Here is a 26,788-nt window from a genome sequence, read left to right on the forward strand (position 1 = left end):
ATAACTTATGAAACATGTTAAAGTATGCTATTTTAATTTCAACATTTGCATAATCAAAATTACAAAAGGATGAGACATATTTCTGTGATAACAGTTTATCTACAAATTCTGATATGAAGTAACATATGTTGAATTGCAATATTCATAAATAAATGATTGATCTATAAAAAATTTCTGACGGATTTTTCTTATTCTTCGCTTATCTGCCTCATTAAATTATTGTCATTTGGATATTTTTGTATGCATAATGTAATTAAACATTTTGCTATACTCCACAGAATCCATATTGGATGTTTACACCTTTTATTTATTACATTATCAATATAATACATGTTTTTATAATGAACTTGAATTATAACTTTAAGCTCACTGATAACAATGCTCAGTATAAAAGATAACTTGTATAACCAGTGGAACATATTTCACAGACAAGGAACTTATTTCACCAGGTAAGGAACAAATCTCACAAACCTTGAACTTATTTCACTAGGTAAGGAACAAATTTCACAAACCCAGAACTTATTTCACCAGGTAAATTGTTGAACTTATTTTATAGAGATGGAACAAATCATATAGAAATTATCTGTGAAAAAAGTTCTCCCAGAATATATTTCCTGTGATATTTGTTCCACTGGAACTTTTTTCACAGGAACTAATTTTGGCTCACATATTCACAACTATTCTATATATTATAGTTAGACTTGGGAGGATAAAAAACTTTAAAATGTTGTAATGACATGTCCATTGAAGAAGACCGTAGATTGAACTTTAGAAGTAAATTGTCACGTTTTGTTTGTTGCTTAATTGGGTTGCTGTCTAAATTAATTATGTATACTTCACATCTCCTTTAAAATCATTCATAGAAATTAAACATTGCTTAAAATATGTTAGCATACATCGTCTGAGAGTAGTTTTTTGCTCTTCTTATATTCCCTTTTAGATATATTTTTAGTCTTCTGTTCTTCAACCTCTGCTATATCTTGCTAGGAAGAGCTAGCTAGGTAGATCTAGACAACATCCAACTCAGCCAAACGATCTTGGGGTGTGTGTGGGGGCACTTATTATGTAATGAGTGGAATGGATGAGTCGCTGGGAAAGGTCACTGTTTGAAGCTTCATGAAATTGCATGAGGTCGAGAAATTTAGGTGAAATATAAGACAAGGTTGATGATTGAATCTGAAACTAATCAGATGTCGATATTTTTTTACAGATGCAATTAAAATCACCAGAGATTGTGTATATATGTCTCTAAAATCACTTTCGTAAATGTTTAAGATATTTGTCAAATCTATTTACTAGTATCTCCCCATGAAATAACGTAACAATGATAGCTATGTCACGGCAGGTATATATACGTATTGTAAAAAATATATGATAGCTAGGGTAACTGCATGTATGTTCTTTTATCATTCAATATATATAGTCAAATGCTTTTTGTTAAAATATACTTTTTCACTCATTTGGTCTTTTGGAAAATGTTGTTTGTGCTGTATTTAGACCCCTCTACCAAGAAATTTGTTTTGCATGCACACGTATAAAAATTGCGGTTTTTATCCAACGCAATCATGGGTTTGAACGTTGTTTTCAATTTAGACTTGTTTATATTTTTTCGTTTGGGCTTGTATTATATTTGCCTTCGGACTTATATGATCCGTTCATCCTATTTTGACTCTTTCAAAATTCAAGAGTCTATCCTAAATTGAGGTAAATTATATGGCCTTCCAAATACCGTTTCGATTCCTAACATCGCTGAAGAGACATTAATTGTCGAAATCCGGATATGGTGTACAAATGTTTGCACCTCATGTTTGCGGTATACCATCTTTTCCGCAAGTTTATTGTTTGCTGTTTGGTAATAAATTAATGATAAGATCTAATTGTTACATCTTGTGATCCGTTTATTTGTCAATCGCCAATGGCAGTCAACAGGGTTTAAGAACATCAGTTGTTCGACCTGCTAGTCAAATGCGTTTTGTTAAAATATACTTTTTCACTCATTTGGTCTTTTGGAAAATGTTGTTTGTGCTGTATTTAGACCCCTCTACCAAGAAATTTGTTTTGCATGCACACGTATAAAAATTGCGGTTTTTATCCAACGCAATCATGGGTTTGAACGTTGTTTTCAATTTAGACTTGTTTATATTTTTTCGTTTGGGCTTGTATTATATTTGCCTTCGGACTTATATGATCCGTTCATCCTATTTTGACTCTTTCAAAATTCAAGAGTCTATCCTAAATTGAGGTAAATTATATGGCCTTCCAAATACCGTTTCGATTCCTAACATCGCTGAAGAGACATTAATTGTCGAAATCCGGATATGGTGTACAAATGTTTGCACCTCATGTTTGCGGTATACCATCTTTTCCGCAAGTTTATTGTTTGCTGTTTGGTAATAAATTAATGATAAGATCTAATTGTTACATCTTGTGATCCGTTTATTTGTCAATCGCCAATGGCAGTCAACAGGGTTTAAGAACATCAGTTGTTCGACCTGCTAGTCAAATGCGTTTTGTTAAAATATACTTTTTCACTCATTTGGTCTTTTGGAAAATGTTGTTTGTGCTGTATTTAGACCCCTCTACCAAGAAATTTGTTTTGCATGCACACGTATAAAAATTGCGGTTTTTATCCAACGCAATCATAGGTTTGAACGTTGTTTTCAATTTAGACTTGTTCATATATATATATATATATATATATATATATATATATATATATAAAGAGTGGGGTATTGGATGTCTCAGCTGCTCACCTCTGCCATAGAAAGGTCGAAGTGCCGCCGCCGCCGCCCCCGCCCCCTGAGATAAAAATTCTTGTGTAAATTAATATTAATCGAACAGAAATTATTTGATATCTCCGTTTTAAAATGTTTGTGTTGCCTTTAGATTATCTTACCGAGTAGGGGGCCTCGGTGGCCGAGTGGTCTAAGTAGTTACTACTGTAATCACTAGCCAGTCAACACTGAGGTTGTGAGTTCGAACCCCGCTCGTGCGGGTGCACTCGACTCCAATCTTAATTGGCTAGGATTGTCAGTTTTCCTATCGAAGGTCGGTGGTTTTCTCCCGGCGCTCCGGCTTCCTCCACCAATAAAAACTGGCCGCCACGAAATAGCCCAAAAGCGGTGCTTCAAAGTGGCGTTAAAACACCAAAAATCAAATCAAATCAAATCTTACTGAGTATAAATAAATATAACCTAAGAAAAAGGCATTTTCCTAAAAGTTTTCTTATGTTTTCACGTATAAAATGTACGTAACATGAAATAATCACGTGTGTGTTTACAAATCTTTAGGAGATTTGGCTATTTATAGATAAGTGTTACCTGTGTACCGATATGCATGATTGGTAACCAGGCAAATCTATTTACTAAAATAAAGAGTTCAGATCCGACACTCTACGGGATTAAAAGACATTTACTAGGTTTGAATTGTCCCAACCAATGAACGAAATTTAATTATGACAGCGTAAGTAATATCTTCCAATTAGGTAGTAAGAAAGCCTTCAGCCCGCAGACTGTCCATCGTTCAACTCTTAATACCGTCTCCGAGGAGACGGTAATAAAAAGTAATCAAACAGAACTCAAACTATAGGAGATGTGGAATAAACTTCAATTTGACAGCAACCAAACGACAAAAACGCCATAGGTAAATCAGATATGTCTTTGAGTAAAAGCCAATTTCTATTGTTTCACTGTTTTTATTTCAACTAGCGCAATTAAACAATCACTTTTTCCAAATATATTTTTTCTAACAAAGCATCAAAGAAAAGATCAACAGCCCTTTTATCATTACTACTTAGCAACAAGGAAACATAATTTACCAGTTAAAGATTGGTTGGATCAATTTTCAAGGTGATCAGACATTACACAAGAAGAGCGCGTGCCCCGTAAAAATGTTAACTTGTATTTGTAGTATTTGTATTTTTATCCATCTGATGAGTTAAGCCTCTTTCAACTGATTTTTATAGTTCGTTCTTATGTTGTACTGTTACACCACTGTCCCAGGTTAGGGGGAGGGTTGGGATCCCGCTAACATGTTTAACTCCACATTCTTTATGTATGTGCCTGTCCCAAGTCAGGAGCCTGTAATTCAGTGGTTGTTGTTTGTTTATGTGTTACATATTTGTTTTTTGTTCATTTTTTGTACATAAATTAGGCCGTTAGTTTTCTCGTTTGAATTGTTTTACATTGTCATTTCGGGGCCTTTTATAGCTGACTGTGCGGTATGGACTTTGCTCATTGTTGAAGGCCGTACGGTGACCTATAGTTGTTAATTTCTGTGTCATTTGGTCTCTTGTGGAGAGTTGTATCATTGGCAATCATACCACATCTTCTTTTTTATGATAACTTTTAAATCTCTTAAGATTTTCGAACCAACTTTGAACATATTTTTTTACATTATAATAATCAATCTTAATTTACGATCTTGGTGCATATTTAACCTTTCCATTCATATCCTTAGTTCAGACGACATAGTACTATTGGCAGAAAGTGCTGATGATTTACAGAAACGGCTGGATTCTTTCAGTGAATACTGTAATATTTGGAAGCTTAAAGTTAACTAAAATGATGATTTTTTCTAGAGGCAGAATGCCGTCAAATTTACATTTTTATATAGCTATAGACGGCACTGACATTGAAAATATTAAAAGAATTTAACTATTTGGGCATATTATTATCTAGAACTGGTAATACTAAAATAGCACAGAAACACCTAGCAGAAAAAGCCACACAAGCTATGTTTAAGGTGTTGAAATCAGGCCGCATACATAATCTTTCCACTCAGTGTCACTTAGATCTTTTCTATAAAGTTGTGAAACCCATACTTTTGTATGGATGTGAAATTTGGGGGCATGGTGATGTTGAAATTATAGAAAGAATCCATCAGAAATTCTGTAAACTTCTTTTGAAACTGAAAATTCCACACCTAGCTATATGGTATACGGAGAACTTGGTAGATATCCTTTAAATTAAAAATAGTATCTTATTGGTGTAAATTAGTATCTGCTAAAGAGACTAAGTTATCTTCTATCGCATATACACTATTAAAAACACTATTTACTGTTAATAATGTATGTACATTTTTTGTGAGTGAAGTTAAAAATATATTGGATGAATGTGGTTTTTCAAATATTTGGATTTCTCAATGTTTTGGTAATGATATATGATTAAAAAATGCACTAAAGTTGCGATTACAAGACCAATACAAACAGTTGTGGAATACACAATTTCAAGAGTCTACATAATCAGTAGATTATAGAATTTTTAAGTTAGAATTAAATTTTGAAAAAAAATATTTTGATATGTTGGATATGCACGAAAGTATTATTTTGTGTAGATATAGAACCACAAACTACAGACTCTCAATAGAGACAGGGAGGTGGAATAATGTTAATAGAAATGATAGAAAATGTCATCTTTGTAATATTGGTAGCATTGGAGACGAATTTCATTATCTGCTAGAATGTCCATTTTTTAACGACAGTAGAAAATTATACCTTGATAAGTACTATTTGGCTTATGTTAATACACTAAAGTTTAGAAAATTGATGAGCAAATTAAACAAAAATTCAGAGCTAAAAAGATTATGTAAGTTTACAAAGTGTATAAATAAACATGTGGGTCCTCCTAGCTAAAATGTATATTATTTGGAAACCACTGTATTGTATATATGTTTTGTAAATAGATGCATATTCATGTACATATTTTGCATTCTCTCTGTACCTATGTATCTGCAATGGTTATGGGAATAAAGATATTGGTATTGGTTTATATGAACTCGTCAAGCTTCGGTGGATTCAATCAACACTATGATAACTGGACACATTATACAAAAGTCGGCGCGTGCCATGTAAAATGTTTATAACTCTTTCATTTCTAAATACATTTACACCAAAATTTAAATATATGCTCTTTATTTACAACATTATCATACTGAATGACCTTGGTACTTATATGACTGTTCCATCATGGGCTTAGTGCAGTTTTCAGAGCTTAGTGCACCAAGGCGGCCTAGGTGGTGTTTAGACGTACCGGGTAAATCAGTCTTCAACAAGAAACAGGGGCGTGTTTTTTTGTTCTTCGGTAGTGAGCCAGAAGAGGTCCATTTCTGTTTTTTTGCATAGGGAAGATCTTCTGGCCCTCTTCCACCTCTTCGTTTTTGATAGGTAGTTTAAACGGCAGAGGCACATAACAAACATGGCGTCGTTTAGTCTAAATGACATTAATAAATTTATGAATGCAGATATATTGGAATGTGAGCTGTGTTATAAACGTTTTTATGGTATGACAGTCTTAATAGGACATCCTTGTATGACGATAAGCTGGATAAATATAAGAACTACACGGACAAAAAATGTTAAGGGACGACTATTTGATATTCTAGGGAAGGGATTTTGATTGATTGGTGTTTAACGCTACTTTCAACACTAAGTTGGGCTATTCCGTGGTGGTCAGTTTAAATTTATAGAGGGCATTATTAACATTTTTAATCTTTCGCTTATTATGCATATTTTTCAGCTCTTAATTACCAGCCCACCCCACTAAATGAATGAATATCAAATGGTTTTTCTTCTTATTTAACACAAGTTTAATTGGTTGATTGTTTGTTGCTAATTATTAACGCCCAGTGACAAATATGTCATGCATGCTCAGGACTCGGTTCAAAACACGAGTTTAAAAGTCAGGTAAATAAATAAAAACGAAGAAATGTATGATTGCTAATGAGGCAACTATCCACCGGAGTTCAAATATGAAGTGGATGTAAGCAATTATAGACAACCGTAATTAAGGCCTTCAACAATGACAAAACCCGATACTGTCAAAAGGCCCGACGTGAAAAGTGTGCGAAACAATTCAAACGAGAAAACTTACGGCCTAATTATATATAACAAAATAATTTACAAAATATCAAATATGAGTCGAGACATGAACCAACGACAACAACTAAACTACAGGCTCCTGACTTGGGATAGACACACACAGAATATGGCAGGGTTGATATAAAAACGAAGATTGCCAATGAGACAACCCTCCAGAAGAGACCAAATGACACAGCAATTAACAGCTATAGGTCACCGTACGGCATTTAACAATAAGCAAAGCCCATACCGCATAGTCAGCTATAAAAGGCCCCGAAATCACAAATGTAAAACAATTCAAACGAGAAAACTAACGGTCAAATTAATGTACAAAAAAAAATGAACGAAAAACAAATATGTAACACAGCAAAAAACGACAACCACTGAATTACATTTGACTTTGACTTTGGACAGAGCATACATACAGAATGTGGCGGTGTTAAACATGTTAGCGGGATCCGGCCCAACCAGCCCCCTAACCTGGGACAGTGGTGTAACAGTACAATAACATGTTTGTGAGCGCTTAACCCTCCCCGAGGCTGGGACAGTGGTGTAACAGAACAATATTAGAACAACCTGCACAAATCAATTGCAATTAGATTAACTCAAAAGATCGGTACGAGACACACAAAAAAAAACTTACATTAAGACAATAGACACAAAGCAGGGAAATAAGGGTATTTGCAATTACTGGAAGTTTGCTCAAAGCTAATTACAACTATAGTACTGAAATAAATCTTGTTCTCCAAGACTGAAGTATCAATCAGTACACAACCAACGGATTTATTAAAAAAAAAAGAAGAAAAAACAGTCAGAGAAATGTCTGGTATACATTGTATATATATACTTGCATATAGATCCATATACAATGAAAATTGGATTTTGGACCCCCTATTGTTAATAAGGACATACGGTTGGATCCCCTCCCTTTATCCTTGGTTGGGAACCCCCATTTAAAAAGACTGGATCCGCCACGTGCACTGTACACAGATTTAGTCCGCATTGTTTTCCGGGCAGAATAGACCACCACTGTTACTAATTTTTATAGTTGTAAATATTTACACTAAATTTTGTTAATAAAGATAGGAACAGTTACAATTGTGTGGTCATAGATTTCGTAAATTTGTTTTCTGAATCCATATAGCAAGTGGCATGACATCATAATGGTGAATCGGGGAAATCACAGAAAGCTTATGGAAATGTTAGATTTTTTTTGATATATGACAATAGCGCAAAAAGTATCAAATATGTTTTAATAGAGAAAAAAAAAATGACTGTAGCTGTAATAACTATATTTTTATTTGTTTTTAATTGTGTCGCTCTTTGATGACCATTTATGAAACCTGCATTTTCGTCTTTCATTCTTACGTACGTCTAGAAATTTACAGAACTCAAATTATATATCTGAATAAAAGGAGTTGTTGGTTTTATTTACGTCAATAATATAGCAAACAAACCAAAAACAAAAACAAAAACCAAGAGACATCCAGAGAGCAAAGTGGATTTTTCGGCTAGCAGTACAAACTCAGTATATTAAGTATAAAGAACAGTTATATTATAACTATACCACGTCAAAAGTTCTCTCGTTCATTTCATTCCATAGTAGAGTGAAATGACTAACTTTCATTTGACCTTTAAAGAGGCAGAATTAGTTGACACAAATGTTATGCCTTTTTGCATGGCTGATTGTATATATTTATGTTGAACATGTTAAATTCAAGGCGATCTTGTAGCGAACGCACAACCCTATACTGTGTTTGGTTTTTCTACGATATCTAGTTAAGAAAAAACTTTATTATCGGAGGGGTGAAACGAGGGAGAAAATAATATGTATTAGATACACATTAAGGGCGTTAGCCCGAATGAGTGCGTATTACTTACACCAAGATAAATTGAATATTGTCAATGCAGAATGACAAATTCAATAATTTAGGACAGGGACTTTCAATACTAACGGATTCCCTGTTAAGGAGGAGATCTTTTAACAATTTGACAATATGCAATTGAAATGCATGATAAATGCAGGGTATCAAATTTATTTATCGACATCTTTGTGTAAAAAAAGATACAATTTTGCTAGATAAATAGAAAACAATAACACATTTCCTTGCATAATCTTATCTAAAATTATTGAAAATTATCATAATTTATGGGTATTGTTTTAACATGATACACCAAAGCCGAATTTTGCATGTTTGCATTACACACTTGCACTGTTTGGATTAACGTATCAATTAGAAGGTAGGTTAGAAAATCACAAAAACAGAATTAAAGGACAAAACGCCATTATATGGTTTTCCGGATAATGTTTTTTTTTTTGGCAAATATCAAAAAAAAAAAATCTTAAACTTTTACATATACATAACATTTTAGGTAAACACCTAGAGTTACATATATACCAGCATACATTTTTGATAGGAAAAAAATGCTATCAAAGATACTTCAGAAATGCCTAGCTCCATGCCTAAGAAATATACATCTTTTTTATTGTTCACATTTATTTAACCTCCATTCAACAATGGGAAGGAACATTTGCCTCAGCTGTGAAATGAATTGATTTAAAACGACTTTTAACATATTTACTTCTGACTTGTCAATATCTTAGCATAGAATATGATCAGAATATGGTCTGTGTATAAAACAAGTATACCGCTGTAATAAAAGCACTAGACAATTTATACATGTAAATATATGCTACTTCCAACAGAATTTTGTTTTGTTTTTAGTTTTTAATTATTTTTTTGTCATTATCGTTTATTTTTTAACCACTAAATTTGCGGTTTTGTGATATGTTCGTGCAGTTTTAACAATGTCGTCAGAAGTGTTCAGAAAGAAGCTATTATAAAATGTGTCAGAACCTTAAATTACACATACATGAACGGAGCTATGATACCATGACAGGTGTACATATGATGTAATTGTGAAATAGCCATTGTAATAGCCAAGTTTTTGATAGTTTAAGGATCATTTTTGATTAGTGGCACGTGCCATCGAATTCAATCTTAATTGACAGAAAATATTAAATAACGAATACATTTATTACTATTATAGGAAGAAAAAGACGAAGAAGAATTATTTGCTATAGTGCAACTTGAATAAACAAATACATACATAATTATTTTATATTAAATAAAATTGTTATTAAAATGAAAGAAAGGATTAACGCATTTACAAGGATATATACTCGATGCTGAACTTAAATTAGGTTGTATTGTTTTAACGAAAACTTCTATGAGGATCTGGAGGGGGTCCTTTATTTCTTTATTCTTTAATTTTTTATGCCGATTTTCTCTATTCTTTAAACTTTTTGTCTATTATTATCAATTCTTTATATTCAAGCACCTTATTATTCTCTATTCTTTATTTTTTTTATCCATTTTCACTATTCTTTATATTTATTGCCACTCATTCTCTATTCTGTAACCTCCTCCCCGCCCCCTCCCATCAACATCTTCTTCTTTCCGATGGTATGTTATTTATAGTTTTATTGTCTCGTCACGGTCTAAGTGCAGTTTTCAGAATATTAACTGCACTCGGAGACATGGTTCCCTGATGCGGCCTTGGTGACTACGCATCACTACGAAAAAAAAGCAAAAAAAAAAAGAAGACGGTTGTCCAAATATAAAAAGAATAGCACGCACGGGGAATGATTACTAAATGCCACGAAGTAATTATTAAGTTTTAGAGGAAAGTATCGAAAGATAACGAAATTAACGATATAAATTATCTGACATAAAACATATTTGTATTTACGTTGATCGTTCCCGATGAAGTTAAATCCAGAAACGTGCTTCAGACGCATGAAATTTATAAGGTGTTTTCACTCTTTTGATAATGTTATGTTTAAAATTTGCAATTACTTCTTTTCAAAGAATAAGTAGATAAATACATAAATTAACATCAGAAAATAAAAAATAAAATAAAATCATAAACAGTTATAGGCGAATAAGTTATTTCCTCAACAAAACAAAATCACTAATCTCTTAAAAAAAGACCAACAGAAATAAAAAGTCAACCAATGATTTTATGTTTAATTATTAAAAATATACGTTTTTCATTCTAGCATTTATATTGTATTTTTTTTATAATTAAAATGTATCATCCACATGAAGGGGCGTAACTCCTAATATCATTCTGACACACTAAACGGATCTTAACCCGATCTGAAAATTTTGAACATTACTTTTTATGTTTGGTCTGAATTCGTCTAAAACCGTCTTAACATATCTTGTTTAACAGCTAGAGCCTTCTGTCTTGTTTATCTTGACATGAATGAACGGACTGAACACGACATATCTGAACAGCGTCTGAGTGTCTTAAAAAGTCTTAACGTTTTTCCCTAGCGGTAAATTCAGTTGATTCAGACTTGATCAGACCAAAATGACCGTTTCAGACTGAAATCTTGCTACTAGTGATATGCATCTGCCCTCAAGTCTCTTACTCTCTTGTGTCTCAGTAAACTTAATAAGCCACAATGTGTTCTCATAATGGTGATTTCATCAACACGAATATACCCCTATGAACTCGTCTGACAACATTGCAATGTATGAGTATGAACTATGAACGAATGACATAACAATTTCTATGGTCGCCAAAATTGACTCTTAGAGTGTCTCCATTCATCAACTCACGAGAAACATTTCGACTCTGTCAGGGAACCCTTATGTTCCCCATATCAATCTGACATTATAACTGGTTTTGTGATATTTCTTGCTTTGGGACTATATGTCGTTGTGGACTGGTGTGACGACAGATGCATGATGTATAGCAAGGGAAGGTTTACCTTTCAACGCAGCTCGTCTTTAATATGAGTTCGTGCAATACTATTTATATTCATTCCCATCTTTCTATAAAGCTGAGCTTACATGCATGAGACTTCTATTGAAATAATCACTCTTTAAATATGTGTCTTTTTTTTCTGTCAATGAAAATAGTACTTTATAAATTTGATTTTCCGGACTAACCTTCATCAGGAACGCTCAAATCCAAAAATTAAAAGCCATGGATGCATATTGACCTGAACATGTGAGAAGCTGTATGAAATTTTCATCAACAACCACTGAAATGCAGCCTCCTGGATTGGGACAGGCTCATATAGAATGATGCGCACTCCCTCTCCCAACCTAGGACCTCAACAAAAGAACAAACTATAAAAATCTGTGGGAAAGGTCTAAACTGAATAGATCGGAACAAGGCACAAAAACAACAACAGAAATCACGTACCAATCTAAAAGTACTCACAGTTACCCAAAGGTAGTCCTAAAAGCCAATTACAACTAACAAAAAAATCATGTTTCCCAGATTAAAGTATCAATTGGTACACATCCTACATATTTTAAGTTTAAAGACATCATGAACTGTATGACAAAAGTAAAACTTTCAAAAAATTGCTAAATCAACAGAATGTTAGACCATAATTGTTCATTGTATACATATTTGGTTATGTTTTAACTCACTGATAACAAAGTCAATGTTAGTACAGTTAAAGACAATATTCAAAGAATACGTTTATTCAAGGGATCAATATGTTTACATTGATCGTATCTTATATTACGGACTCTATAAACAACATTGTCGTAAAAATCAGGATGTGATATTCCATTTGTACATGTAATATGATTTCTACAATTCCAACCCAAATCATTTTATCAATGAAAGAATTTTTAAAGATTTTAAGTAATTTGTGGTAGCGAAATCCCTGACTTAGTCATTTACTGGTATACACAAATTATAGTCGTATGGTTTGAAGTTGATGTTTTGAGCCCTATTGTTTTAAATATACTGTGTTTTTGTATATGTCGTTTTTGGTAAGCTCGTGTTGTTTTTTATACGTTTATACGTTATGTCCGGATCCTTTTATTCGTTTGTTTATCTTAGACAGAACCAATGTTCTTGCTGAGATGCAATGACATTTATCAATGTTCTTGCTGGGAATCCATGACATTTATTATGAATAATTAATAAAATTGTGTGGCATTGTGTTTTCAGACAAGATGTCGGTAACAAGTAAAATTGGGGTTGTCATTGTACTTCTGGTAATTTTTTATCAAAGCGAAGGACTATCTAAACATGAAGGAAGTCTAACAAAGAAAAAGATAGAAACACTAGAGGACATAGTGGACCTATTGGAGGAAAGAGAGAAAGAAAAACAGTTGATGAAAAAGGAAGATGCTACTGCAGTAGTGGAAACAGCTTTTACAAACTGTTTAGAAAAATTCGAGTCATTTAAAAAAAAGCAAAAGGAGTTCAAAAATAAAGGTTAAATATTTCCTGTGAATAATTAACTATATTTTGTAGCTTTGAATTACAGGGCAACATCACGATTCATTTTTAACGTTGTGGTCCTCGTCACTGTAAAATTTCAAATTTCGATTACAATCAAATTCTTTCAGTTAAAACGTATAGCAGATGTAATCAACAACCTTCTATGAGTATCTTAAAATCATCTTACATACCAGTAATCGATATAAGCTTGCTTCTTTTGTAAATTATCGGTGATATATCTGTAAAGTTGACCCATTTTATACAAAAAAGTATATAAAGATCACGGGTCGGCGGAGACTTTTATTATTTATAATAATATCTTTATTGTCATATAAACATAATTAGTTTGTGACATAAAACAAAAGCAAAACCAAACTTAATATAGCAAAGAAATAACAATTCCATAAGAAATGAACACATGGAAAAAAATTATAAGGCTTCTGCCGTCATTTATAATGAATTCTTTGAACGATAATAGCTCTTTCATTTTAGAAACGACTAGAAAGAAATCCGCGTTTTGTTGTATTGACACTTTACACCAATGTTTATAAATACAGCAGAATCTTCGTTTTCTCATAATAACATTACTTGTTTGTTTTATTTTGATTGGCTGATTTTAAAAAAATTTATAGGGTTGTAGAAGCGTTGATCGTGCGCACATTTTTTATATGAAGCTCATCCGCGCTTCATTCAAAATGTGCTTCGGTCAAAGCTTTTACAAACCATTTAATCATAAAAAGGAACATTCAATTCTTAATTTATTTCAGTTCAAAGGAATTTAGCAGTATAAAATCTATTCTCATGATTCAAACGACCATCTGGTCTTTCTTAAAGATAATTTATTCCATTGATTATATTATTCGCATTACAAGAGAGACAATGACAGCAACCCAATCATACTAAACACGTTTTAAGTAACTTTTTTTCTATGAAGTTATTTCTAAATATATCTCATATTGCATGTAGTAATTGTATTAGTTGTGCTTATACTTTGTTCTTTACTGACAAATATCAAACGGATGTTTAACGCTTTGAGAAAACTCATATGACGTTAATTCATAGTTATATAAAATAAGGAGATGCGGTTTGATTGCCAATGAGACAACCAACACCAAGAGTCCAAATGACGTAGAATTAAGCATCTATATATAAACTCCGATACATACAAATGAACCAAAATTAAAAAAAAACATACACTGCTAACAAAGGCTTTAGGTTCCTGAATTGGGACAGGCGCTTAAATGTGGCGGAGTAAAACATGTTTTGTGAGATCTCAACCACCCCCTCTATACCTCTATCCAATGCGGAATAAACAAATAAACAAAAAATCGCACAGTAAACAAACATATGTATTTTCAAAAGCATATACTAGTTAATATAATAATAGAAGATTTTTAGATGCTGAGATCACATGATATTTAAATCCATTTGGAGTGTTTCAATAACACAAATAAGATAGTTTTTATTATTAAAATACTTTTAACAGATCTGATCGACATAAAAATGCATATGCTCTGAACTTGATCTTGGTTAAAACGCAAATATCTAAAGTTCCTAGTATTACTATATCATTAGGTGTTGATGGACAAAGGAAGCAAGGCAAACGTAACAGACTATTCAAGATCACCCCAGAATCCATGGAACGCCAGAAACTAGGGTTTTTGACTATCTGTGCTAAAAGGAACCTTGTGAAGCTGTGAGTATTTAAATGATATTATAAATTAAAAAATCTCAAAACAGAGACCCTACACAGTTTACGACAATCTAGTGTTCGTCCAAGGCGATTGTTATGAGTATCCTTAATTATCCATTAATTTCCAACTAATGCATTTTATCGAAGTTACATGAAATTATACTGGTTTTGGTGCTTTAAAATGTCTGTCCCATTGGATTTTTATTTTCGCTGTAATGCTATATTTTCATAAATATAAACTATTTGTCAAAACGCTCGCCAACTCACGTATGATGTTGGTAATGGTGGTGTATTCATGCGATAAAGACTCAAATTTGTATCAGTTTTACTTTCTTGTCGCCATTGTTTTGAACTGCAATGAACCAGTATAAAATAAGGAGATGAAGTATAATTGCCAATAAGACAAATATCTACCAGAATCAAAATGACGTTGATTTAAGCAACCATAGGTCAAAGTACGACCTTTAACAATATGCATATCTCGTACCTTATAGCCAGCCGTAAAAGACCCCAAAATAACATTATGTGAAAAAAAAATAATCGAAAAAAACACCGACCTGATTAACGACAAAACTCAAACGTAAAACATTAATTACAGACAGTTTATGTCACATTTACTTAGGACAATCATTTAACTACAGCTTCTTGAAATGGGACAACACACACAAAATGTGTATGGTTAAATTTGTGTGTGATTAGTTACGACATGCATATTGAAATTACGAGTCACATTCCACTTGCGAGTCACATTCAGGGTCCATCTTTGCCCGTGAGTATTAAGACACAATCAGGATAATTTGTTAAGCAGTTAACTTATCTATCTATCAATCAATCCATCTCTTTTCAATGTACTCAAATACTTTGGTTAAAGATGTCTATTTACCTGTTTTCTTATAGAACCGATTTGACATTAAAAGAACTCAGTGAGGATCCAGAATTCACCAATGCTTGGGATTCTATAACAGATCAAATCATCGGAGGCAACAAGGAGAGGTAAAAACGTAATAATAATCTATGACATTTCACTATAATAATCCGAATTCCATAGATGATACCATATGTAATCGAATCGGTATTATATTTTTAAATATAAAAAAAAAGATGTGGTATGATGGCCAATGAAACAACTATCCACCAAAGTTCAAATGAAGTGGATCTAATCAATTATACGCAACCGTACGGCCTTCAACAATGAAAAAAAACATACCGTTTAGTCGGCTTTAAAAGGCACCAATATGAAAAATACGAACCAATTCAATTGAGAAAACTTACGATCTTATTTATAACAAATCAATTTAAGAAAAACAAATATGACGGACACGACCAACGACAACCACTGAACTACATGCTCATTATTTAGATTACTATATTTTGGCAAAACGAACAAGAAAAAATAAACAAGAGTTCAAATTATTGGTTAATAAGACTCGAAATTATCATGGTAATACTTGAAGAAGATAACAGGAATTACAAAAAAAAGCAGGACAACACAACAAACCACACCAACCAACAATACCGGACGTACAAGCACCGACAAACAACAACGAACAACATATTGCTTCTGTCAACATCCGTATAGCTCTAAAGTATATGACTTTATTATTATATAGCACGTAAAAATAAAGTATATGCTATAAAGATGTGTTGTTTAAATCACCTTTGAACTAGTTAGTTGTGTGGCGATTGAATAATCATATGGATCGTTATGTAAGTCTTCTTTGGTTTACTTTCTGTTTCAATGCAATATGTTGGTCAGCGGTACACGGATAAGTGAATACAACACGGCTTACAGCGACAAATAAGAACCTAAACTATATATAAAAATAATTCGTCCCTAATCAATTTAATATAAACGGTATAAATATATATGGAGATTTGCTAATATTGCCAATGAAACAATTATCCACCAAAGACAAAAAAGAGGGGCGAAAGATACCGAAAACTCAGAAGTCGAAAATAAACTGACAACCCAAGGCAAAAAAAGACAAAGACTAAAAGACAAACAACAATAAACAAAACACAATAAAGAAAACTAAAGACAGAGCAACACGATCCCCACATTAACCTGGGGTGATCTCAGGTACTCCGGATGGGTAAGCAGATCCTGCTCCGCATGTGGCACCGTCGTGTTACCAAGAGTTGTAAACATTTTCATGTCAACGTACAACTCTATTCTCGATATTTCAGATACTTTACAAGTAGAGGAAAACGAACGACAACTAGTGAATGCCAAGCAATTTCTGATGTTGACCAATACAGAACTTTAGATGGTACATGTAATAACAAAAATAATCCTGACTGGGGAGCAGCTTTAACCACACAACCTAGATTTATAACTGAAGTGTACAGCGATGGTGGTGAGTAAATTATGAAGAATAATATTGAATAGATAAAATCGTTTTACACGTAACGAGTAAATTGTGAAATCTGAGTAATACCTAATAGATAAAAGCGTTTGTTTTACACGTAACGTTTTAAGCCCTATTTGTAAACAGTGAAATATTCTATATTAATTAAAAATCAGTCATTCATTAGTTAAGCTTCTCAACATTTGGATATATTTTTTGTAGTGGATGAACCTAGAACCAGCGTTGTTCCGAATGAAGAACTGCCAGGTCCAAGGGCACTTAGTAATGCAGTATTTGCTGCAACTAGTGCAGATGGCGAAACTCCTCTGGAACCTTTCAACACATTGATGAGCATGAACTGGGGACAGTTTATTGATCACGATATTGTACTCACACCAACATTTTCAGGTATGTGTTTATTAAGTGAACTTGTACCTATCTTTTAAGATCATGTACATGGTAATTCATCACATGTTACAACATTCAATTCTTTGGTCCTTCAAAGTAAGAGTAAGACGAAGTATTTTTTCTTTGTATTATGTATTTTGTGCGTTATTCGTGAACATTTTTTTAAGCACAGAATGTCATATGAATTTCATTCATTGCAAATTTGGAAAAGGATGACAATTTCAGTCTGAATTATCGAATTTTATAAAAGACCAATTTAAGCCCTTCAATACGGAAGATTTTGACCAGTTATTATTTCACAAAGACACTTTTCTCTCTCAGAAACTCTTAAACATCTCAATTTACATGATTTTCAAATAAGCCACATTCAAATAACAACCAACATTCGATAATGGAAGATATATCAGAAAAGAATGCTTTTTTTTTAATAACTTCTAGTTATTTGCATGCAGCCACGTCTGTTTTACAACAACAAAAATACAATTTAAAGATATGCGTCATTTGGGGAAAATATCAAAATCAGTGAAAACTGTTTTTGCGATCAAATAGTAAAAGATATAAAATTTCACTCAACCAAAAGATATTTACTTTATGGCAAATATTAGAAGTTATTGGTTTGACATGACCTATTTCTTCCTATGCCTCTTATAAATAGGGTAGGTTTTACGATGGAAGTCGCTTAATTAATGCCTTACCTTTTGACTAATGGTTTTCCTTAAAGATAATTTTTCCGAATGTAAACTGTTAACATTTTCGAAGTAGAAGTTAAATATTATAGATAGATATATATGTGTATGCGTTTGTGTGTGTGTGTGTGTTCAATGAATTAGTGTGCTGGAATGAGAAGTAAATTTGAAAATCTTACAATGAATAAAAGAATGTGTGTGGGTGTAAGAACTTCGTTCCCTTTGAAAAATACAATTAAAGCATGTACTTTTGTATTATCATGTTAAATCTATTTTGAACGATTGTGAAGTGAAAAAATAACAAACTGTATTAACTCATGCCATGTCACATAATACAATAGATATAGGAAGATGTGGTATTAGTGCCAATGAGACAACTCTCCATCCAAGTTACAATTTATAAAAGTAAACCATTATAGGTCAAGGTACGGCCTTCAACACGGAGCATTGGCTTACACCGAACAGCAAGCTATAAAGGGCCCCAAAAAATTACTAGTGTTAAACCATTCAAACGGAAAAACCAACGGTATAATCTATATAAAAACGAGAAACGAGAAACACGTATGAACTACATAAACAGACGACAACTACTGTAATCAGATTCCTGACTTAGGACAGGTGCAAACATTTGCAGCGGGATTAAACGTTTTAATGGAACCAAACCTTCTCCCTTTTCTGAAACAATAGTATAACATCACAACATAGAAAAACACACTATAAAATATCAATTGGAAGGCTTAACTCAATCAAAAAACGTAAATTAACACACAATGAACGAATAAATTTGCCCTGTGACACCTGAATGCAAATACACAGTTAATAAAAAATTACAAGGGATAAATAATTAAAGTCAAAAGTAAATAAACAGGTTTAAACAAAGTTAAAGTATGATATCACTGTGAAATTTCAAACAATTTATAGAAAATCATCACTTTTGAAGAAACCTGCGTCATATTATACACAGGTAAATGAAAATAATTTTGTTGTTAAGTATACTTCTTCTTCTGTGTGTATAAAATCTTCCGTTTAGGAATACCAAGAAATTTCTTTAATATCAATAAAACTAATCTAACACTTGGTACATATCGGGTGAATATTAACAATAAAAATATACAATTAGTGCTAGATAAAACTTCCTGTACAGGTCCAAGAACAGCATCTAAGGAAAAATGAAATAATTTTGATGTTCATAGTACGAAGAAGTGAAAATTTGTAGTAATTAAATACCAAATAATCAAAGCTGGTATATAGACAAGATCCATGTTAACATTAAATAACAAAAAAGCATTACAAATAGTATCAACAGGTCAAATTAAAAAGAAAGTACGATTTGAGAGTACTCGCAGTTACTGACAGCTAGTTAAAAGCCAAAACAATTAATAATAAAAAATCATGCATCAGAGACTAAAATCAACTAAAATACATCCCAGGGATTTAGTATTTTAACGTCATGAACAGTCAAAGAAGACATGACTTGTGCAATGCCAAAAATAAATGTATCGACAGGTAGTAGGATAGTTAGGAGTGACTTCTTTATAGATAAAAATGAACGTATGTGTGTCTCTATACATCTGTTTCACGATTTTTCGATATGATTGTTTTCAACTATACTTTTTTAGGTGAAGATGGTGCAGATATTGCTTGTTGTACAGATAACAAGGATCCCATCGTTAGGTAATATTTTTCCAATGGTTTTTGCTTTTCCCCTTTCTGTCAATTGCTGTATTATCTTTTTAACAGGAAAAAAATGTTGGATAAAAATTATAGCAGTAGGCATATTTTAAATTTCTTCAGTTCAATACAACAAAGTATATTAAGTATATGTTGATATTTAAGAAAATACCTGCCATTTTTTTTTCACTAACTCATTAAACTTTATAAAATAATGAAATAAAACAAAGTCCTTTCGGAAAATATTGTTCGATAAAATTACAACAAACGTTCTAACAATGATATTTCATTTACAACACTCATTTTTGCATGCTTAGGTAAATACAATTTGAATAAGCTGTTACTCATATCTTATTCTTAATATTTTATTTAAGTTTTTAAAATGAGGACTTTTTGAAAAGATTTGGAGTTATGCGAAAATATTGTCATTGGCATGGTTTTTTTTTGTTGCTTTCTCGTTTTTTTATTTGGCATCCTGGTCTTTTTTAGTATTCATGTGATCGATAGTGGTAGGGGTAATAACCCTCGATCTGAAATTTTGTTACATTTTCATTTAAAATTCTGTTCCAAGATACAAACAAATAGTACATAAATGAAGAGGCCACAAACAATCTCTATTGAAACAAAATAGCAGAGTTGATAATTAAAAATGATTTCTAACAGTTTTATTTTCATATCTTAATATTCTGAACATTCTAATTTTTGTTTTGTAAACAGGGATGAATGTTTGGCGATAGAAATGGAAGCTGATGTTGACTTAAACATAACGTGTATGGAATTCGTGAGATCAGCTCCAGCACCAGATTTGAGCCTTAATGGTACGCGTTTTGCTTTCATTTAAGGTGGTACATAACACTACAGGGAGATAACTCTGTAAAAATCAGTTGAATGTTTTAATCACGTTCTATTGTTAAGGGAATATTAAGCTTCTCAATGATCAAAATTAGTGTTTGTCAAACTGCTATATATCCAATGAAATTTATCCGATAAAGTGTGTAGTTCAAGTTTTTTGAAATTTTCATATTTTTGTCAAAGGGTCAAAGTAAATATTTTGTCAAAATTCTATGAATATCAAACGAGCCAAAAAAAAATTTAGTCAAAGTGTTTGGTACCACCTTAAACATCGGTAAACTACAGTAACTGTCGCCTTCATTTTTTAAATTAAAAATAAGAAATATCCATACAATCGCTGAAATCATAATTCATATATAATATATACCCTCTACTTAGATTATAAAATTTGAAATACAAATCTTCGGTAAATCTTCCAGTAAGTTCTCAATGTTTCATATTGTAATGAGCGTAGATATATCTTAAAAAATCACATTCCACGTCAATTAAAATCAATTAGCAGAACTCCGAAATATTGATCAAAGTAATTTTGACCAGTAAATAAGACGTAAACTCTTATGACACCATCAGTACACACCAATCCCCGCTTCTGTACACGAGTAATTTCAAAACAAGAATGATCGAAATCAACTTATAAGAAAGGTATACTTATATCAAGCATATATAATCTATTTTTTCTGTAGAAAAAAAGCTGATGGAAGATACCAGGCTAATAATTGTGTATGCCAGACGCGTGCGCGTTTCGTCTACAAAAGACTGGCTCCTCAATACACTACCCTTGCAATTTGCCTTTACGTCATTTTTTTTTCTCAATTCGACTTTTCAAATAACACATATTTAAAGAAATAGTTTTAAATGTGTAAATATATAAATTAGATGTCTCCTTGATGTGTGAAAATACGTCTTGTTAGAATTGACCTTTACTTCGTATCTTATATAGGTAATCAACTCACCAATGAAATAACATCGTTTATTGATGCAAGCATGGTTTATGGCAGTTCAGAGGATGAACTTATAGCACTGAAGACTCGCAAGGGAGGTAAGTATTAAATCCATATAAAGTGTATATGTGTTACTAAATGAATTAAACCATCATGGAATGTGTTCTGAAATTGTTTTGTATGTTTTTTTGTTTGTTTTTTTTGGGGGGGGGGGAAATCCATAAGATGTGTTTTTTTCAACTTCATTTTATTCTCCATAAGGTTGAAGGCGTGCTTGACTATGTTATCTTTTTTCATGCTTCAACGTTTTGTATCATCTGACTTTTCTTACCTTTGGTCACGAGCCTACTTGATGAATATTATTCTGGTAACACATGCTGGTTCTGTGGATAACAGTTAAAATATGCATTTCAAACATATTTATCCTAACAAAAGTGTATTATCTTGTTGAAATTACAATTTGACAATGTTTCACTTGAAAAAAATGGATCTTGTGCGTTTTGTCAAAGTAAGGCACCTATTTAAACATTATATTTAGACCGGGATTAATATATCTAAGTAGTATAGCCTATTAAGCATCCGCGTTTAATGAGCGAATTGTACACTCTGTGACCTATAGTCCACCAGAAGCGTTACCAACCCAAATGATAGTAAATGCATTACGTTTCACTCCAGTCTCATAAGAATATCCTGCGAGCTAGGTTCGGACCTTCAAAAGTATCTTATGTAGTTGTTCACCATAGAGAGTATTTTGTGTACATTTATTCATATCTATTTAGAGTAAACGAATAGAACAATTTGAAATGTAAAATATCTTACTTGAACAACGAAAGTATTATTTAACATCGAACTATATGACCTTAATCAGCTTTGTTATTATTTTTTTATTATAGGAAAAATGAAAGTAAGATCAGAATCAGGTGGGGACTTGCTGCCAAAGGACAGGTCTTCAGACGCCATATGTTCTCTGACTGGCGATGATCCAGACGATGACTATTGTCAAAATGCTGGTACGATATATGGTGCATCCTTTTACGAAATATGATAAACACTAAAAAAAGTTTAAAAGATTCAGCAATGGAATACACAATTCTAAAAAAGATCATGATAGTTTTCAAGGAGAATTATAATATGATTAAGGTGGTACCAAACACTTTGACTAAAATTTATTTGGCTCGTTTAATTTTCATAAAATTTTTACAAAATATTTACTTTGACCCTTTGACAAAAATATAAAAATTCAAAAAATTGAACCACAAACTTTATCGGAAAAATTACAATGGATCATATAGCAGTTTGACAAACACAAATTTTGATCATTGAGAAGATTATTGTTTCCTTAACAATAGAACGTGATTAAAACGTTCAACTTATTTTTACAGAATTATCACTCTGTAGTGCTATGTACCAACTTAATATACAACTTATACTACAATAAGGTAGCTGTACATTTTATTTAGTAACATATGTTGTTTTCGACTTTCCCATTTAGAAAATAAAGGATAACGACTCTTTCTAAAAAAGATCATAAACGTATATATTAAGTCTGTAACCGAATTGAATTAAAATGAAATTTAAGTTAAAGTTCTATAGAATCAAGCTTTATCATTTCGCTTTTATAGAGCATCGGTTCCGACTACACTTGAAATAAAGATTTATATAGAATTTTCTTTTCCATACATGTGTAATCAATTGTATAAATTATTAGAAAAATGGAATTATTTTATTGGGCAAATGCGATACATAGCTTTTCATACCAGAAACTTTTATTTAGGTGATGTAAGGGTAAATGTACAACCAGGACTTGGATTGTTACATACATTGTTTGTTCGAGAGCATAATCGTATTGTTGACGAACTTGAGGCTGCTCAGCCAACTTGGACAGATGATGAATTATTCAACGAAGCCAGAAAGATTGTTAATGCTCTTATACAACACATAACATATAATGAATGGCTTGAAAGTAAGTTTGAACGTAAAAAAAATCATATCATTTAAAAGAAAAATACTTTAAGAAGTTCACAAGTCAAAAAGTCAGTCTTATGAAAAGACCATAAAGCACAACCTATTTTACTGCTAAAACAATTGAAGAAGCAAAAACGTTAAAATGTAAAAAAAAAAAACTAAGTAAAAAGTAAGATTCTTTTGAGGAACAAACCTCCTTTAAAATGTTAATGGCCGTTCACTTACATGGTTACCGTAATTATTGTACTTCAAATAATTTTGTTTTAAATTGTGAACAATTTTTGTCATTTCTAAATGTTTCACTTCAAAAAATCTTTTATCGTTGAAACTTTCAAAATATAATCTTCATACTATTGAGGGATCACATGATGATTTAGTAGTGTTGCAATTTGTTTTAGTTAATAAAAAAAACGTTGAGCTCTGGAATTATTAAGAAATCATAGATATCGTTTAAGTGAATTGAAATAATTATCATTGTTCGTATACTACAATCTCACAAATTAATTTCATTCAGCGAAATGTTCCCGATCTCCATTGTTTTATCATTACGAAATTAATTTTAGTAAGAATCATTTGAATTTACTTTAAAATTAATTTGTTTTGTGACTGTATCACATCTAAAAGTTTTCATCAACAAAATAAAAATGACATTGCCGTGCCTATACATGGTTCGTATTGAACACAAACACATAACATCACCCGTTGAGGCGCCATTTTGTTATTTAAGTTCACTTCCTAGGATATAATAAGTCGAGGTCTCAATATTAAAATTCTATGTTTCTCTTGATCAGCATATATATAGTTACTTTCATATTTATTTGCAATCAGTTGAAAATAAGAATACGGGAGCTTAGGTTAATTTTTATACGTTTTCCTTGATAGATGTTTTTAATGACCAAACCATTGCCGACTACAATTTACAATTATTGACATCGGGCAACTCATTGGATTATGACGATACAATCAACCCCGGAATTAGAGTGGGATTTGCCACTGCTGCTTTGCGATTCGGACATTCTCAGGTAAGAGTTGCTTAAACATTAGACTGGTACCCAGAGAAAAAAAGTTAGAGAAAAACAATGGGCACCTGTCGTGTTAGTTATGGCAAATCAAAATTCAATAAAAACTGGTAAGCAATTTTAGTTTATTACCAAGAAGGTCCTAGGATATTGTTCTAATTCTTTCGACGCTTTTTGTTTTGAAGTTCCAGTGACTCCCTCAGTTTTTGGGTTTTGTTTTTCTTTACTTGTTTTTTCTTAATGTATATATGAGACTTGAATATCGGTAAACTTCTATTGCCACTACTTTAGCATTGTTAACATTTAAAAACTGTTAGTTAAGATAACCAAGCTTGTTATGAAGTAAGCCAGACGTGCGCTTCGACTACATTGTTCTTACAGTGAGGCCAAATCAAAACAGTTGGGTGGCTAAACCAATTACGAAGTTAAAGAAGAAGGAAAATATTATTTTTTTGTGTCACATCTGGTTTAGGCTATCTTTCCGCTTGTTTGAAGTTCAGTTACTGCATGTTCATCATGCATTTTTATTTGTAATGAAATTATTCCTATAATATAACAATATTTGACAGATTCCTAATAAAATAGCATATATGGGAGAAAACTACGCAACCACTTCAGAGGAAACAAATATGGAACTAACTATGACAAATCCACATATGTTAGTCAATGAGGCAGGTTCCAAGATATTAGATTTAGTTAGATATATGACCACTATTCAGGCCTCTAGTGCAGATAGGTATATGAATTAAGTTAAGATTAGATATAATTGAATTTCTTTGTACGATAAAAATTTTCAGGTAACATTAAAATGGAAAAGAAATGATATGGTGTATTTAGAATATAGCAAAGTGCTCTCGACCAATGAAATTGTAGGATTTGGTGTTTCTTATTTGTGAACTCGCTAACGCTCGTACTTAATTTCACTACGCATACTTGAAAAAAAAGGATAGCAAAGGAACACTGTGAGGCCTTCAACATTGAACAACCGTTCACAGTTCACTGAAAGTTCAAGAGGGTCTCTAGCACTGGTGAGAGCGAAATCATTTTCCAGAATAACACATCTGCGGTTGATTAATCTCAGGTGGATAGTTGTGTCATAGACATTCACATCACATATTCTTATTTTACCAGATAAACCAGAACAAACTCGCCGAAGTAATTATACCCAAATTATTTTCCCATAATACTAGTACTAAACAGAATGAATTCATATTTGGTCAGCAGCTCTATTTTTATTTGCATGTTTATTGTGCTTACTTTAGAAAGGGATAAAATGTTAACACAAGCATATGTTTTCCGTTATCAACTTTTAGGACCGTGAGTCTAGTAATTTAAATGTTTTTTTCGCCTTGTCACTTAATTATATTTTTTTTTATATAATTACCCTCAAAACAGTCAAGATGCTGTTTTTTTTTCTTTCCTTTACTTTCCAATTTATCTGTAAATTGAAGTGCATTTTGAATAATTCTGATATTTGTGTCATTGTTTAGCTTTTTCCATTATACTAGTCCGATGTGAAATATCAGCCTTTTTCCTAACTGTTCACCATTAATTTATTCATTATTCATCTATAGAGTACTGATATAATTCTATGTCTATTGCTGAAAGCTATTACAGCGACCCTCGGATGTTCAGTCATATGCTTTTGCGTTGTTTGGACTGAAATTTTCTTCGAACATAGAAACTTATCGGATAACATTTTGTATGCTTAAGTATATTCAAAGTATGTAGTCGTATACGCATTACATTTAGAAAGACTGTCATTTAATTTACGGATCAGTTTAGATATGTTTTTAACATCAACTTGTATATCTATTGTATTTTTCAGACAATTTTCTGGTTCGATCAGAAATAAATTGTTTAACACTCTATTAGATCTGACGAGTTTAAACATACAAAGAGGAAGAGATCATGGCCTACCTTCTTACACAGAATGGCGGAAATCGTGTGGTCTTAGTGTTCCGTCCTCCGGTGATGCTTGGTCAGAAATGACATATATTAGAGGCGGACTTCGGGATTTAAGGAACTTATATGCGTATGTATTTGTATACCTTAACCTTTATATGTTTATTCACTTTCTCGACC

General features: G+C 32.2%; 1 protein-coding gene across 1 annotated transcript in view; it reads left to right on the forward strand.

Annotated features, from left to right (window-relative positions):
- Nucleotides 1-521: 521 nt before the first annotated feature.
- The window catches only part of LOC127729616 (peroxidase-like), a 31,149-nt gene continuing 4,882 nt past the window's right edge, over nucleotides 522-26,788 (forward strand). Inside the window, exons 1-14 of the mRNA XM_052237465.1 lie at nucleotides 522-531; nucleotides 12,845-13,114; nucleotides 14,696-14,816; nucleotides 15,711-15,806; nucleotides 17,001-17,170; nucleotides 17,384-17,569; nucleotides 19,875-19,929; nucleotides 20,644-20,744; nucleotides 21,719-21,817; nucleotides 22,613-22,729; nucleotides 23,494-23,682; nucleotides 24,567-24,706; nucleotides 25,273-25,439; nucleotides 26,532-26,738. Coding sequence (XP_052093425.1) covers nucleotides 12,850-13,114; nucleotides 14,696-14,816; nucleotides 15,711-15,806; nucleotides 17,001-17,170; nucleotides 17,384-17,569; nucleotides 19,875-19,929; nucleotides 20,644-20,744; nucleotides 21,719-21,817; nucleotides 22,613-22,729; nucleotides 23,494-23,682; nucleotides 24,567-24,706; nucleotides 25,273-25,439; nucleotides 26,532-26,738 — 1,913 coding nt within the window. The 5' untranslated portion in view covers nucleotides 522-531; nucleotides 12,845-12,849. The remainder of the gene's footprint in view (nucleotides 532-12,844; nucleotides 13,115-14,695; nucleotides 14,817-15,710; nucleotides 15,807-17,000; nucleotides 17,171-17,383; nucleotides 17,570-19,874; nucleotides 19,930-20,643; nucleotides 20,745-21,718; nucleotides 21,818-22,612; nucleotides 22,730-23,493; nucleotides 23,683-24,566; nucleotides 24,707-25,272; nucleotides 25,440-26,531; nucleotides 26,739-26,788) is intronic.

Source organism: Mytilus californianus, unplaced genomic scaffold, assembly GCF_021869535.1.
Source record: "Mytilus californianus isolate M0D057914Y unplaced genomic scaffold, xbMytCali1.0.p SCAF_2, whole genome shotgun sequence".
Classification (NCBI taxonomy): Eukaryota; Metazoa; Mollusca; class Bivalvia; order Mytilida; family Mytilidae; genus Mytilus; species Mytilus californianus.